The sequence below is a fragment of the Mauremys reevesii genome, linkage group 13 (assembly GCF_016161935.1).
Source record: "Mauremys reevesii isolate NIE-2019 linkage group 13, ASM1616193v1, whole genome shotgun sequence".
Lineage (NCBI taxonomy): Eukaryota > Metazoa > Chordata > Testudines > Geoemydidae > Mauremys > Mauremys reevesii.
Window position 1 is genome coordinate 22,312,721 of NC_052635.1, and position 16,543 is coordinate 22,329,263.

At 49.5% G+C, this 16,543-nt stretch overlaps 1 protein-coding gene across 1 annotated transcript in view; it reads left to right on the top strand.

Moving 5' to 3' along the window:
• ZNF341 (zinc finger protein 341) overlaps positions 1–10,997 on the top strand; it is a 32,962-nt gene extending 21,965 nt beyond the window's left edge. The window contains exons 9-15 of the mRNA XM_039498566.1: positions 131–324; positions 2,125–2,333; positions 3,387–3,483; positions 5,480–5,612; positions 6,970–7,081; positions 8,425–8,495; positions 9,960–10,997. Coding sequence (XP_039354500.1) covers positions 131–324; positions 2,125–2,333; positions 3,387–3,483; positions 5,480–5,612; positions 6,970–7,081; positions 8,425–8,495; positions 9,960–10,471 — 1,328 coding nt within the window. The 3' untranslated portion in view covers positions 10,472–10,997. The remainder of the gene's footprint in view (positions 1–130; positions 325–2,124; positions 2,334–3,386; positions 3,484–5,479; positions 5,613–6,969; positions 7,082–8,424; positions 8,496–9,959) is intronic.
• Positions 10,998–16,543: the final 5,546 nt, after the last annotated feature.

Below are 16,543 nucleotides of genomic sequence, written 5' to 3' on the forward strand. Positions count from 1 at the left end.
CCAGAGACCAAAGCTGAGTGTCACATGGCAATGCAGGACTGGGGCCTTGGTCAGTTTTCAAAGCTGTTAAAAAACTGACCTCAGGGATGCGTCAATTTGTCTTTCTCTCTGCCTCTGCTCATTCCTCCAGGCTTAAGCCAGGCTTCCAGGAACTCTCCCCAGCAGCCTCAGGCCATGGCCCCCACAGAAGAGAGCGAGGTTGGAAAACTGGAAGCCAAGCAGGTTGTCCTGATTGATAGCTCTTACCAGTGCCAGTTCTGCCCCAGCAAGTTCAACACCTACTTCCAGCTCAAATCGCACATGACGCAGCACAAGAATGAGCAGGTGGGTGACGCACTGTGGACACTCGTGCTTGTGGGGCCCGCATCGGTAATCAGACTGAGACGTTAGTTTGGCTCCAGTGGCCTTGGTCTAATTATCAGTGAGGGTCAGGTAGACGTGGAATGAACATGGCAGGTTCTCCGCAGCACAAGTTGATGCCTGTCTTTATAGAGTTCTCGTGGCTCTGTTATAATCGGGTGCATTCAGGTCATAAAACCGGCTGCTGCAGTGCTGCATTGTGCTTCGTGGCTCTCCTTGTGTGGGTCTGGATTGGAAAAGAGCAGCTTCAAGCAGAGCCCCAGCCCTGCTGTGTTGACTGGGAGAAATCAGCCAAGAGGCAGGCTAGTTGGCAGCCGGGGAGAGCTGGAAAAACCAAATCCAGAACACTTTAAAATGGTCAGCAACCATCGAGTTGTGGAGTAGCTGTCTATGGAATCATGTGATCTCATTTCTATTACCCTTTTCCTCCCTCCTTTGGCCTGTCCCACTCATTTGCTTTTGGTATTTACAACACCCAGCTCGCAGGGGCCCCGATCCTGACTGGGCGGCCTCTGAATGCCACAACAATAGAACTGATCATAAAAAGAGGTGGACTTAGCCCAGCTCAGTGGGAGGGAGGACATTTGGGTTTACCTGTTGGGGCTGTTGTCTTGCTTGTGGGTCCCTGTTAGCCTCAGCTGTGGTAATGTTGAGGCTGCAGGTTCCCAGAGTCTTGGCTATCCGTTGGGAGAAGATGCTATCAGGGAAGAGCTCCCCAGCATTTGGCTAACAGCTGTGTGTGTTACTGACCAGCTCTAGTGCATTTGGGCTAACTGGGCTTGGAGACGGCTGGGTTGCCTGCTGCATGGGCACAGTGGGGCTGGAGCACCAACCCCATGAGTTACTCCTAGGGAAGAGTGAAGTTAACTGGTAGGTGCTGTGAATTTCTTTAGACCTCAGATCTGACCCATAGTAACACTGGTACAGTGTGACTGTGACCATTACATTGCAGAACTGTTTTATTTAAAATCTTCTGCCACCATCTCCAAGAACGTCTGAACAGAAGGCAGTTAACACATTTAACAAAGGCATGTGCTCCTGCTGCTGGCACCGGGTGGGGGTTAGTGAATGGGTGCTGCTTTTGGAGTGCTGCTCCCATAACGGATGTGCGTAAACAGGGACTGTGGCACCCTGGGGACTGAATTGCTGCTTTTGTTCATAAACACAGCCAGGCTAATTTAGCGCTATCCAAACTAGGGGAAAAACCAATGGTCCAGCAAGAGAGGATGAAATTAGTAGCAATAATAATTTGACAGTGTGTAGTGTGGGATTTTCCAAGGTACGGAAGGAAATAGGGCAACTAACGGCCAATGAAAGTCAGCGAGAATTAGGCACCTGACTGCTGTTTGTGACTTTGGAATCTCCCCCTGTATCTTTAATTCATGGATCTTCACGGTGATTTAATTACCCCCCCAACGAGTAGATAAATATCACCATCCCCCTGTAACACATGGAGAAAGCTGAGGTTAAAGGTGGGATTTTCAAAAGATCTTTGGTGACTTGGGCGCATGGTTTCTAGTGGCTTTTAGTGAAATGAGCTGCTAAGTCACTTAGACGCTTTGGAAAATTGCCCACTCAGTGACTTGCTGAAGGAAGCAGTTTCAGAGCCTGCAAGAGCATACGGGAGTCTGGAGTCCGAGTCTTACGCCCTCACCTTAGAGTACACCGCATGTGTTGGCAGGGGAATCGCACTGCTTTTATTGCCAATGTGCATCACTCTAGTAGCTCTCCCTTCCTCCCATAAATCCCTACCTCTTCCTCCAGGTGTACAAGTGTGTGGTGAAAAGCTGCGCTCAGACATTCCAGAAGCTAGAGTCCTTTCTAGAGCACATCAAGAACCACCAGGAGGAGCTGAGCTATCGCTGCCACCTGTGCAGCAAGGACTTCCCCTCCCTGTATGAACTGAGCGTCCACCAGTACTCCCACAGCCTGCTGCCCCAGCACAGCCCCAAGAAGGACGTGGCCGTGTACAAGTACGGTAGCAATCCGAACAGTGGTTACCAGGCGCGGTAGGAGAGAGTGACAGCCTCACGTTTCAGGCCGAGGGCGTGTGCTCTCAGACCAAGCGCTGAAAGGACACGAGGGGAAGCATGTGGGACATCGTTTTCAGCCTCTGGGATTATCTTGGGCGCACATGGTGCATAGCTGAGTGCCCCACTGCCTGGCGACTGTGGCCAAACACTGTGCACAGAATGTGAGTCAGGTCTTGGGTGCCACTGGTGCAGATGTGGCTGTTGGCGTTCGCTGTATTTACATATGGAGAGTGAACTGGCTACCTGGGTGAATTAATCACAATCAACATCTGCAGTAAAAGGTGTCACTTATGTACCAGTGCAGGGGGCATGGGAGCTCTGTCCAGGCAAACGTGGCCATTCCACAACAGTCTCATTCTCGTTTTAAACCATAGCGGGCTTTGTTGACCTGAAAGCTGATAGATTGGTTGATGGAGGGAGCAAGTGAGACTCTTGTGCCTTGCTCTGTGTTCTGTGAACAGCACTTACAGTGCTATGGAAATGCTGATGGGAAGATTGCAAGAGCACAGAGACTTCTTGGATTGCATCTGGGAGCCTTGTCTGGATCATATACCATTATATTATGTGACTGCTGCTCTTTAGAAAGGCTTGTAATTTCTAGTTGTTCTTGCACTTGTAGAGAGGCTGGGGTTCATCTTGCAGTGAGTTAAGAGACGAGTGATTTTCTAAGAGGGCTGGGCTCTGTTTAGGTTTGATTTCTCCCCTTGCCCCTCCATTCTGTATTTCTTGTAATAGGGTAGGGGAAGGATTCTTAAATTAGCAGAAGCCTTGAAGTGGAAATCTAGGTTTACAAACTCCTGGGGCTGGGATGGGGGAGGAGGAGGTTATTTCTATTCTCCAAATACTTTGTGTTCTGTTACTGTTTTTAACCAAACATTGGGAAAACTGACTAGAGAAGGTACGTGGTGAATAACTGTCTGCAGAGGTAGGGTATGGTATGGCTGCCGTGGCTGGTCCTTGCTCACATACTCTCTTCTGTCTCACCTCATTCAGGTGTGTCAAGTGTGTAAATAAATACTCCACCCCAGAAGCGCTGGAGCATCATCTGCAGACGGCAACACACAACTTCCCCTGCCCTCACTGCCAGAAGGTGGGTGGGGCTTTTTGCACGAGATGGCCCTGGAGAGATGTTTGAGTTTCTGAGGGAATTTGTCTCCCTTTCCTCTCCCTTTCTACCTCAGTACAGACTGGCAGGTCCTCTAGGACTTCTCAAGAGAGGGAGGAGGTGTGTGTTCTTGCCCCCTTGTCTCTCTAGAGCAGAGTCCATTCCTCCCCTCAGTGCCAGCTTTTCTGCTGCACCCCATTCACAGATCAATGAACTTTTCTCCAATTTCCTGCCATCCCCCAACCCTGCGTCATATTGAGCCTCAATCCTGAAAAAAGTTGAGTGCCCTGAGCCCCAAATACTCTATTGATAGCGGAGGACGCTCAGCACCTGACAGGATCTGACCCTTTTACAGTACAGGAACACTGGATGTTACGCTGGCCTGCCTCACCTCCCAGAGTCAGGGATGGCTAGAGGAGCGAGGCCGGCTTTAGTGTGGTTTCTTGGCTTCTCCGTCAGCCCCCCCTGTGACCGTTAGCCTGTTCCCTCATTGAACCACTAGGCACATCCTGCCTACAGGAGGAAGGATGTAGAGCCCCCGCTTGCTAACCCATCATTTGTCTCCCGTCCAAATAAACCTCTGTGTGCCCCTCTCACTGTTGCCCTCTCCTCTTTTGGATGAATGCTGTGTGTCCTTGGAAAGGACAAGCCTGTCCTGATAGCGTGACTGGAGCTGGACACCCAGGCAGCCTTTGGCTGGGGAACGTTCTGATCACATCACCCCCGGGGGTGGAGGGGCAGAATTGTGGGTGTTGAATTCTAATACACTTTATTTGAAAATCTAGACTAAAATATGGACCCTTGCTCCTCTGTTTATAGCTAAGGAGGTGAAAATCCTGCAGTGGGGGCAGGAACAATCTCAGAGTGACCACTTTGTACTGAGGTAGCTCGGGAAGGGGAAACGCACACCCGCCATGGTTAGTAACCCATCTTTCTTTATGTGTCGTCTTTTGTCCCCCAAGGAGACAGGTGCTCTCTGTACAAGGCTGTGGCCGTGTTAGGGTTAGCTTGCTGCTTTTCACATCTGCATGTAGGGCAGTCCATTCCCCCTCTCCCATTGATCCTTGGGGGACTTCACAACACGCAGGGACAGCAGCCTGAGACTCCTGCTCTTGGAAAGCCCTGTAGCTGGGCAACTTTTTTTGCTTCTAAGTTTGTGAGTTACTAAGATTGTGTCTGTGTGGAGGGAGTGTAGCGTAGTGGTGAGAGCGCAGCACTGGGAGCTAGGAGTGCTGGGTTCTCTGCCTAGCTCTCATGCGGACTGGTGGTATTGTCATCTGCAAATCATTGGACTGGTGTGTTTTAGTTTTCTCGTGTGTGAAATGAACTGTTAATAATGTCGGCCTGGCAAATGTCACCCGTTAATGGACAGGTGCTTTGGAACCCTGTGATGGGAGATGATCGGGGGGGTGCACGGTACTGTTAGTACAAAGTGCAATGGGCCTCTGCCACAGTTGGTCTCAGTACTGCCCCCAGGAAGTGGGCAGAGTGGGTGCTTCTCAAATATGTCCATCTTGTTATAAAAGCTATTTGCAGGGGTTGCAGCCAGCGCTGCTTTAGCATCTGAAGCTGATTTAAAGCGGTATTTGTGTTTTCCTCATGGAGTTCTGCAGGCCTCCTCTAAGCTTCACTCCTTGGGTTTTATCTAAGTAAACCACCCCTTGCGCTTGCTCCCACAGAGAGAGCTCCAGCCCCCTATGGGGAGCAGACTCTGAGTCTGTGGGAGCTGCTGGCCCAATCCCCCAGCCCGGGAGGGATTAATGCTATGCCCAGTCTGGTCAGGCCCTTTCTTCAGGACACCATTGATTGGTTCCACTGACAATCTTCAGCAAACCCCAATATTGACCCCTGGCAAATTACCAGCCCCAACGTATTCTTAATGGGGCTCTGCCGCAGAACAGGGCTGGCTGGGCCCCAGGGTCCCTGGGTCTGACAAGGGCAGACCATCCTGTTACAATCCCCTCCTTTTCTGTGCTCACAGGTGTTCCCCTGTGAGAGGTACCTGCGACGGCACCTCCCCACGCATGGAGGAGGGGGCAAATTCAAGTGCCAGATCTGTAAGAAATTCTTCCGCCGGGAGCACTACCTCAAGCTGCACGCCCACATCCACTCAGGTATGTGCTTCCTCGTGCATGCTCTCCGCTGCGTCAGGCCTCTGGGGAACCCCCAAGGGGCAGAGCTGTCTGGATGGTATTTAGCGAGGATCAGTATTCAGTGCTCTTTTGATTCCGGAGTAAGTAGTGATGTACACAGCCTTTGGTGTCGGCTGCTTTTCAGAGTAATACCGTGCTGCTGAGCCAGGGTTAGTTGTTGAGCCAGTTTGGCGATCTCACCTCAGCACCAGCTGTGGGATGGGAGTGCAGCACACAGCCAGCCTCCTCCCTTCTCAGGCTTGCTGGGACTAGCAGCGCTGGCCTGGAGGAGGAGCACTTAATGGGAGGTGTAGCCATCCACCCATTGGCCAGAGGGAGCATTGCTGACCTGGAGCCTTTCAGGGAGGAACTACAGCAGGGGTTCTCAAACTGGGGGTCCTGAGGTTATTATTTGGGGTGTCGCGAGCTGTCAGCCTCCACCCCAAACTCCACTGCCATCATTTATAATTGTGTTAAATATAAAAAAGTGTTTTTAATTTATAGGAGGGGGGGTGTCACAATCAGAGGCTTGCTGTGTGAAAGGGGTCACCAGTACAGAAGTTTGAGAACCACTGCACTACAGAGATAGGTGTGGGAGTGAGAAGGAGTCACTTCTTTCTGCACTCATGATTCGGGCCTTCCTGTCCTACTTCGGAATCAGAGCACATCCAAACGCGCTCGGGCCTGATGGAGTATGGGGGGTTCGCTCTCTGGGGAACAGTGCTACATGAGGGCGGGTTGGAGGTGATTCGCCTCTGGAGTCTTACCTCTGTTTTCATTGGGATGGAAGATGATGCTTCCCTGTGATTCTTCTGCCTGCCCTGTCATAGCATGGGGAGCAAGTGATGCTGGCAGGTTGGAAAAGCTGCGCTGTCTTCAGAAAGTGGCAAAGGGACATGCCCTTTGGGGAGGGAAGTGGAGATTTGTTATAGTCTCCTGTGTCCGCTACCCTGAGAGTTATCACTTCATCACTTTTGGGCTTTACACACAGCTATCTCCCTGGAACCTGCTGTTAACACGCTAGGGACTGGTCAGAGGTGATCTCCTGCAAACCCCTCATCTGGGGCTGAGCACACTTGTCAGCCCAAGGGATGAGGAAATACACTTGGCTCCATAACCTTCTGCTCCTAGAGCTCTGGGCCAGATGTAGCTAGAGGAGAGGCCTTTGCACAACATGGCTATTAAGTCTCTGTGCTGCAGTGGGTGACCCAGCTTGCAGGGAAAGCAGGGGACTGACGCTGCTGCCCTAGTGGAGGGACTAAAGAGTTATTAGAGCAATGATAAGCCCTGGAGCCCAGTGCAGCCTGTATGTCCCTGACTGTGTCTCTGTCCTGCACAGGTGAAAAGCCCTTTAAGTGCTCTGTGTGCGACGCAGCCTTCAACCGGAAAGATAAACTGAAGCGACACATGCTGATCCATGAGCCTTTCAAGAAGTACAAATGTCCCTTCTCGTATGTACCAAGTGACCCCTGGCAGCCAGGAGCAGAGCTGGCTTTGTTGTTCCTGAGATCACACTGTGCTTTGGGAAGGAAGGTCTCCCTCAGGCTGCACAATGAAAGGGCTGTTATAAGCTCTCAGAGTGTGTGGATAGCCCCTATCGTGTGGCACCAAACAACCCACTGCTTCTTGGGGAGGCTCCATGCTCTCTAGTGATTTTGAGCAGGGAGCTGGGAACCAGCAAGTTCCCAATTCCAACTTGCTTGGTGCACTCCCTTCATCCCTGCCTCAGTTTCTCCCTGTGTAAGATGGGGCTGATCCTACGGCCTCCTGGCAAGGTTGTGAGGTTTTATCACATCACACTGGTAGAGCACTTAAAAGTGCTAGATATTATCAAGGGGTTGCCTGAATGTGTATAAATCCCATGCACTCCGCCATCAAACATAGTGTTGCCTAATGCATGAGGCACTTGGGAAGGGTTCTTATTTCCACTTCAAAGTGTCTTTAAAGCTTTGACCGAGATATGCCCGTCCCGCCCAGGGTTACATCCTGTTGGCAGGACAGGGTGGGGAAGATGCCCCTTGCTCTCTGCGTGGATAGAGATCTTGGGGCACAGTCTGATGCCTTTTGCTGGCACTGTGTTCACTGAATGTGTCTTCTGTTTAAAAAATGTGGAGCCTCTCAACAACTGTCCATGGTCCCCAGGGGTGGGGGTGTCTGGCTTGGAACATAGGAAATGGTTGTCCTCGCTGCTTGGGCTGGCGGAGTCCCCTACCTTGAAGGGTAATTGAGAAGACATCAGTTATTATAACTAGAGACTGTACACAGAGATACATCCTATCTCCCAGTTAATATGGAGTAAGATGGCTTCCGAGCCTTGGTAATCCTGGGGCCATAACTCCAGCTATAGGCCCTTGCACATCCCAGCACCAATGGGTACGTTTCAGATACAAGAGAGAGGCCCCTGGCATAACATAGTCTTTCTTCAGTGGCCTCAATTCACATGGCTTCTCCCCACTCCTCTCCCATCCCAGTCAGTTTGCAACACTTAACACTGCTTCTGCCTGCAGCTGCTTTGAAGCACTGTTAATACCTCTCTGTGAGGGGACCTGTGATGAGCACCGTGTGGCTTTCCAGTGGAAGCCATGTACATCCACATTGCAGCACTCATCTTGTACCATGGTTGGGAGGATGAAATTGTGGGGGCCCTGTCGTAACACCCGGTGGATACACCCAGAGCTCTCCACGGCACATGGGTGGTGAGGGATGGTGTCTGAGAGCTAATGTATGTACCTCTTTCTGTCCTTACCAGCCCCCACCCAATTCAAGCTGGTTACTGGGATTTTTATTCTTACAGAAGCCACACAGGCTGTAATAAAGAGTTCAACAGGCCAGACAAGCTGAAAGCTCATATACTCTCCCATTCGGGTAAGTGGGACTGTAGCTCTCCCCCTGCTGCCCATAGCTGTGAATGAAAATGCTGCTTGAATTCAACCTAAGTGCTTAGAGAGCCTCTTAGGCAGGAGGCCAGTGTGCACATCTCCTGGCTTTATTTTTCAACCAGAGGAGTAGTAGGGGTAAGATGCCTACGAACTGTCAAGCGAGTGGATTACTAGTACCCTTTATAGCAATGAATAGTAGGACTCTTACCCTTCTCGGCACTGTTGCTGGATAACACTAGTCTACATTGATTCCACCCACTAAATACATTGTCCTAGAATCCAGAGAAGCAAGAGATGCCAAAGTCCTTATGAAATCAATCCGTTCCATTCCCCTGACAATGCAGGATTCTTCCCTGAAGGATACTCTCCTGCTTTGTCCAGCTATGACTTGAATGATGAGACGTTCACCACTTCCCATGGGAGATTTTCCGCAGTCTAATATAAGGAGTTTCCCATGCAGTAAAACTAATAGTGTCACTCACTGGCTCTGCAAACAGCCCCTGGCTTTGGGATTTCTACCCCTGCTACTGCAGGCCTACTGGAAGAGCCCTCGTTCAGTTTGCCGCTGTGTCTAAGAGCCATGCACATTTGAGGCTATACAAATAATAAACCATGTGGCCAGCTTGGGATATAGGAGTTCTGAAGCAGAGCCAGGATATTAGGTGTACTCATTTGCATATTAATACCCAGAATGCTCTTTCTGCCCCATACCCAATAATGCCCCCATGTCAGAAGTAATCTCTAGGGATTCAGATGAGCGTTTGTCTGAGTTCCACATCCACACACCTAGAAACAAGCTCCCAGGGAGCGCCGCAATTCTTGTCTAACAAGTAGCACAACTATAGATCTCTCCCTCCGCTGTCTCTGTCACGTCCAGAGCCCTGAACAGAGCAGCTGGATGGAGTATGCACTGTAGATGCAACATCAGTTTGTTCCTCCAATGAAATTAAGGAGTTTCAAAAAATCAGTTCACTTTCTTTACGGTTCCTAAACCAGGAAAATCTTAAGTTTAAGAGCGCGTGTTTCACTTTTCACTGTGTTCTCCTGAAATTGCTTCCATGGTATATTGCTCAACTCTCTTTAGGGGCAGGAGCAATGCTGTCCTTACGATAAACCCTGAAATTACGGTTCCAAATCACTTCAGGCTCCAATCTGCCATACACATTCTCGGCTTACATGCATTTTTTTAAATATAGAAAATGAAAAAATCTGATCTCTTTGGGGGGCGGGGGTGATTGTTTTAAGCAGTAAAAGAGCATCAAATAAAAGTGTTTTGGGAGCTTTGAGTGGGGATTTTTGTCTTGTTTTTGCCAAGCAATAGTTAAAAAATTATTCGACTTTGAAGAGCAGAGACAACTATTGAGCCCCGTGGCAGTGTGATTAACAGGTCCATCTACCCTGTAAGGAGGGTTCTGTAACTAAGCTCTTTCTCGTATTGTGTTTGGCTTAGGCATGAAGATCCACAAGTGCCAGTACTGTAGCAAGTCCTTCAGTCGGCGGGCCCACATGGTGGAACATCAGCGCTCGCACACTGGAAACTACAAGTACCGCTGCCCCACCTGCAGCAAGGGCTTCACGCGCCAGAAGTATATGAAGGACCACAAGTGCAGGCTGAACTCAGCCATGGACAAAGAGCTTCAGCTCAGGAAGGCCCAGAAGAAGCGGGGAGCTCGGCGGAAGGTGGGCCTTCCTCTTCCCAGCCAGCTGGCCCTGGCAGAGCTGAAGGACAGTGCAGAGGGGGAGAACCCCCGGGAGAGTGGCCCCAACAAAGAACAGTTTCGGGAATCAGACGCAGTCCTGTCCATTGTGGTTGGTGGGTCGGCAGCTGCAGATTCGGACCTTGTAGTCCCCGGCCAGCCCAGCAGCATCGCGTCCAGTCTTGCCCTGGCAGAGTTGCAGACTGGCACAGATGTACCGTGCGCCATGCTGGCTGTCCCTGTTTACATTCAGACTACGGACTGATAAAATTGTGACCTGTGTGTGCTTGGTGAGTGGTAGGGGATCCACATTTTCTTCACCCACTGCTGGGGTTGCCAGACTCACGGTGAGATGGGCTGAAGTGTCTGAATCACAGTGATACAGAGACCAAAACTCTTAGGGATGGAGATGGGTAGGGAAGACAATGACTTTCATCTCCACCTACCAAGGTACATGACTCCATAGAAGCCAGTGATGGCCAGCAGGTCCAGAGGGGAATGGTTACATTTTCTTGTCCCCGTTCAGCATGTGACAATGCGGGGGAGGGGTGACAAGGAGCCCTGAATCAGGGTGGGAAGAATGGTAGAGACCATGAGAAGAAAGCTTTGCAAAGCACCGTCTGCCCCATTCATGTTTTTATTGTAAAATCCGTATTATTGCCCCATATATGGGGAGGGATGTGTCCAAGTGCAAATACATGATCCTTCCTACTGGAAGCAAGTGCATCCTGATATCCTTTGGGAACATTGTTCATAAATACCCTAATAGACACTGCCAGTGTCTCTCTCGTGTGTGTGTGTTAGCAGAAAGGCTGTATTATCTGTACTGTGTGTGTGTGTATAAATACGATGGGCCTGATGCTGCAGCTGTTCTGCGTGAAGTCGGGATGGCCAGCAGCTGTGGCATTGTGCCCACAGTTGTGTGTCTGAGTGCATGTACGTGTGTGTTCTCCTCTTCTGTTTCAAGTTCTTGCCAGGATGGTCACTGTATTTTAGCTCTTCTGTGTCACTCTTTAGCCAAGGATCTCAAAATGCCTTAGACACAGATGAGTTAATCTTCACAACAGCTAAATACTCCTTCCATTGTCCCGCGGGGAACCACAGCACGGCAGGTAAGTGAACTATCCCAGCTCACACAGATTGCCTGACTCCCAGTCTGCTGGTCTACGTGCTACCCTGGGCTTCTCCACGCTTTCCCTCAGAAGTGCTGGAATTAGGGATGCTGGGGGTGCTGCTGCACCCCGTGACTTGAAGTGGTTTCTATCATATACAGGGTTTAGATTGATTCAGTGGTTCTCAGCACCTCCACTGTACAAATTGTTCCAGCATCCCTGCTAGCTATTAGAATTGCAAGATTCAGGCCAAACTCCATCTCCAAGTCATGGGCAGCTTCAGTGTGGAAGCTAGTGAATCCCTGGAGCAGGTGTGTCCTCTCAGTGCCTTATGTGACTGTGATTCAGCCTTCAATCCAGCCCTCGGTCATTGACTCCATGAACAGTGGATCTTTCCCCACTCCCCTGCATGTGCCTGGAGTAATCCTGACTCAGCAAATATATTTCTCCCCCAAACCCCTACCCTGCAAAAAGTCAGGTGGTTGCTGGAGGAAAACATCTCTCCAAAATGAGAGGAAAGTAGGGGCCGTGGAACACGTGGTGAACGAATGAGCCTAGAAATCTTCCTCTTCCTGCTAGGATCTTGGCAGGGAAGGGGAGATGTGATTGTGGGCTGCTGTTTTGCATTAGTTTCACTGCTTTGAGCTGATGTGACAACGTGTTGATGGGGATAGAAAGACAGAAGGTGTAAACTTCTGAGTAACATGAGGCCAGCCCTGTAGTTAGTACATGGGAAGAACCACGTTCAGTTGTCTGCGCTGACTCCTGCTCCTTGCACCAGTGGAGCCCTTTGCTCCACGGGGCAAGAGAGCTTCTCCCGACTCTGGCAGCTGCTCTGATTATGGATTTGGACTGATGAGCACCAGAGGAACTCCTCTGTCAATCCTTCCCTGACCCAGAGAAGCTCAGTGCAGGCAGGTGGAAAATTAATTTAAAATGAACTTCATTTAGTGCTGGTGAAAAGGGCCACATGGAGAGCACAGGAGACCAAAGTGCTGCCTCCACAGAGCAGGTAGGACATGGGCAGTAAGGGCTGTGACTCCCCTCCCCAACCTGCTGGGATCCCCTCTGCAAATGAGTTTCCATTGCCCAGCCAGGCTTCAGCCTCCTTGTTCTGACAACAGCAGAGCATGCCTGAAACAAATACTTCACTTGCCACAGACAAGGCCTGATCATTAGGAAGGGGAGCTTGAACGAGAGCTCCCTCTTACCCTATCCTCATTTGGGATTAGCTCCTACACCAGCTTCTCCACCGCTTTGTCTAATGCCATTTTAGATGACTACAGTGCTGGAGCTTCCTTCTTGGATCTCTCTTCTGTGCTGGGCCCTGGATTCAGAGTAAAAGTCAATTGGACAACAGTCAGCATTTCCAGCAGTAACACTTGGCCTCGCTAGTGCTGCAGTATGCCCAAGAGCCTGAAAGGTTGCATTTCCTGTAGCTGCTAACTGTTACACGGTCTGTAGGAAGACTGTGGTGTTGTAGGCTCTCATTTTGGAGCTGTCCACTGTTCAGAAAAGTTCCTGGCAATGGCGTCTCCTTCCCCAGCCTCCTCGCCTTATACATGAGAAGAGCTTGTAGAAAATCTGCTGAAATGGTGCATAAGTTTCAGACAACCAGAGCAGTAATAATAATGGTACTATGCAATGGTCTTCTGGACCTGGCTGACCACAAGCATCCTGTCCTGTGTGCAGCAGCTTACTCACAGCAGGTAGTTCAGGGACGTCCTTCCTGTCTCTTGTGATGTATTACGCTAAACTAGAGGCAGTAATGCACAGACATCAGAGACAGAACACAGTTGTCTTGTCCATCCCAGGGCAGCCTGTGTCAGATTGTTCCCTCACAGCACATGCTCCAGGGCTGAATAATGGGATGATGTGACCTCTACCCCTTCCTTTGGGAGACTATTGCACAGTCTAATGCATCTCCTTTCAGGGTGTTTCCTGCTTCCCATCCTACAGGTTCCCTTTGCTCCCAGTGCCCACACCTTTTCAGTATTTCCTGCTGCTTTTGTCCAGCTGCCTTCAAGCATTTTGTATGAAACTTCATCCGTTTCAGAGGCAAGATTTTATTTGCCTAAAATTTGTTTGAAATACCCAGCTTTCCAGACAGAACCACCACCGGGAAATGGTTTGCTAAATATACCTCTCCTGCTTTCCCTCTCTATCTGCCCACAGTGTAAGGCATAATTATGTGGCCGCTAGCACCTATTGCAGCATTACAATCATCCCTGGTTTGAGACTGGTATGTGGGTGTTTCATTCTTCCTGTGTATATTATGGCATCCCAGGGATGGCCTTCCATTCTAACCTCTGTTTTCAACCAGTTGTGATCATAGGGTAGCCAGTCAAATGTTCAGCGAGATGCTAAAAGCAATTTTGTCCAATCCGCCTGTATTGAAAGTGGTCCAGGTCTTAGAGAGACAATACAAACAGGGCTTCAAGTAACATGATTTTGAAAAGTCAGAGGCTGAGGGATTCTTCATAGTTTTTCACTTGTCTGTGTTTTGGAAAGCTGCCTTATTTTATTACCTTTACATCCAAAAACTAGCACTGACTTCCAAGTACCAGCTCTCCACCCAGCTTGGCCGGCTCTTCTAGAGGGAAAATCTAAATGCTGAAATAGAGAACGGGGTTTATAAAGGTCTTGGAACAAGAGAGAAAACGAGCTGTATTTATGGTGGAGCTTCTGTCTCAGAAGCTCTGAGCATGTGAATATCTTGCATGGCTAGTGGAGGCTGTGAAATCCAATTACATCTCAGGAGAGCCAATGAGCAGGCTGTGCCATCTCTCAGGCTGCACAGTAGCAATCTGGACTGTGACAGCTGGTTCCACAAGCTGCTGTAATGTCCTGTTGAGACTCCCTCAAGAAATAGGTAGATATAGGTGAATCCTATTTCCTTCTGGTGGATGGTATAGAAAGATGATTGATTTGTAATTTTTTTAAAGACATTCTCATGTGCCTGCAGCTCTGCTGCCTGAAATTTAAACTCTGATGTAGAAAGAGATCTGCCAGGAAGAGACCAGGGTTTACATTAGAAAAAAGTCTTCTAAAACATGTGATCTTTAATTGTCTTTATTTTTAATAATTTTCTGCATATATGCAGAGGAGCAGTGAAGAGGGCACAGTGCAGTGTATTATAGCATTTTAAAGCCCTAGTCATGGCCAGAATCCTATTGTGCTAGGCGCTGTACAAACTGAACAAGAAGCTGGTCCCTGTCTCCAGGAGTTTACAATCTAAAGTATAAGACAAGAGATAACAGATGGCTGCACACAGAATATAGGGGGAGTACAAGAAAACATAGTATTGGTCGACATGCTACGCACTGGTCTCAATTCCAGTTTCCTCTTATATGGTTTATGACCTTGCTCAAGTTACTTTAACTGAGCTTTCACACTTCCCTAGAGTTAGCAGGGATGAGTATGAACCATTTTGTCAACCTCCCTTCTACAAAATGGGGCTAATACTTACCTCACAAGCATAACATGAGGATCTGTTTAATGTCTGTATTGTGTGTAAACACCAGGCACATGCTAACTATTATTTATATTGTGCCATTTGTCCCACACTATACAATGTGCAATGTTAATTCTACACAAGAATTGTGTCATCCGTCATTGAAATGCAGCTGCCTCTAGTGTGCAATATGGCCACTTTTTAGCAGTATAGTATAATTTAGGTAAGGCACTAAAAAGTATATACAATGAAAGTTTCTGGGGAGTTGAAGGACCCAGCAAAATTGAAATTAGATCACAAAACTGGTGCTAGTGCCCCTCCAGAAAAAGTCCATGGGCACTGTAATGATTATACCTACTCGGCATCAGTGTTATGTCACAACTGAAGGATGGTCCCCTCCTATACCACCAACACTCCCTAGCACCATCTTTGGACATTAATTCAGTAGTGACTCACAAAGAAGATCTTCCAGGACCACTTTCTATAGCACCTGCATTTTTCTGGGAAGTTTCTCATGGTATTATTGACTTGGCCCCAATTCTCAGGTCAGCCAACATCACAGTTGTAGGTAGTCTAACTCTTGTATGTTTGCTATTACTCTGGCTATATTAGAATGAAAGCGGGAACCTCTTTTTAAAGAATTAATTGCCTGCTCCCTCCCCAGCTGAAGGATGAATTAATAACTAGGGGGTGAACTCCCAGAGGTGGTGTGGTTTACTTCTCTCTCCTACCATTCAGTCTTTTCTGTTCTGCAGCTACAGGCTCCAGGCCTCTTTAGGGATAAGTCTGTGCCATAATGGTGTTGCAAGTTCAAGTCTATCCTTTCCTAATTCTCCCAGATTGGCTACTATGAAACAGTCCAGCATGGGTTGTTCTGCTTGTTTTGCTCCAACCCAGGGCTGGTGCAAGGATATTTTGTGCCCTAGGTGAAACTTCCACCTTGGCCCCCTCTCTCCCCGGCCAGTTCCAGGCATCAGTAAAGGAAGAAGGTGCCTGGGGCGGCCAATAGAAAGGGGCAGCATGTCTGGGTTTTCAGCAGCAATTCGGTGGTGAGTCCTTCACTCCCTCTCTTCCTCTTTGGCAGCAGCTCAATGGTTTTTTTTTTCCCTTTGCTGCTTGGGGCGGTAAAAAAGCTGGAGCTGGCCCTGCCCCCCCCTTCTCCCATCCCCTCCAGCATTGCATATAATAAACTTTCAAAAATGAATAGTGGAGTTACATCTAATCCAGGGGTTAGGTTCTAAGGTCAGCACATAAGAGGAAAAGCACCTGTGCCAAAGGTTTTTTTTTTAATGGCAAGCTGTGGGTCCTGGCCACCGCCGAGCCTGCTGCCAGCCTGGGGTTCCATTCACTCAGCCAGCAGCAGGCTGAGCGGGGCCGGTGGCCGGGACCCCAGACCGGCAGTGGGCTGAGCGGGGCCGGTGGCCGGGACCCCAGACCGGCAGAGGGCTGAGCGGGCCGGTGGCCGGGACCCCAGACCGGCAGAGGGCTGAGCGGGGCCGGTGGCCGGGACCCCAGACCGGCAGTGGGCTGAGCGGGGCTGGTCTGGGGTTCCATCTGCCAGCTCCTGCCAGCTGGGGTCCCGGCCGCTGGCCCGTTCTTATTCAAAGTGTGAGTAAACCCACAAAGTTTAGTGCTATTCTGATTTACGGTTTGTATAACCACAGCTGCCAGGAGTCTGCGGCGCGCAGCAGGCAAAGGCGTGGCAGGCGGAGGCCGGAAGAAATGTTAGCAATGTCCAGTTACTGGTTTTGAGAGGCGACCCTCGGAGTTA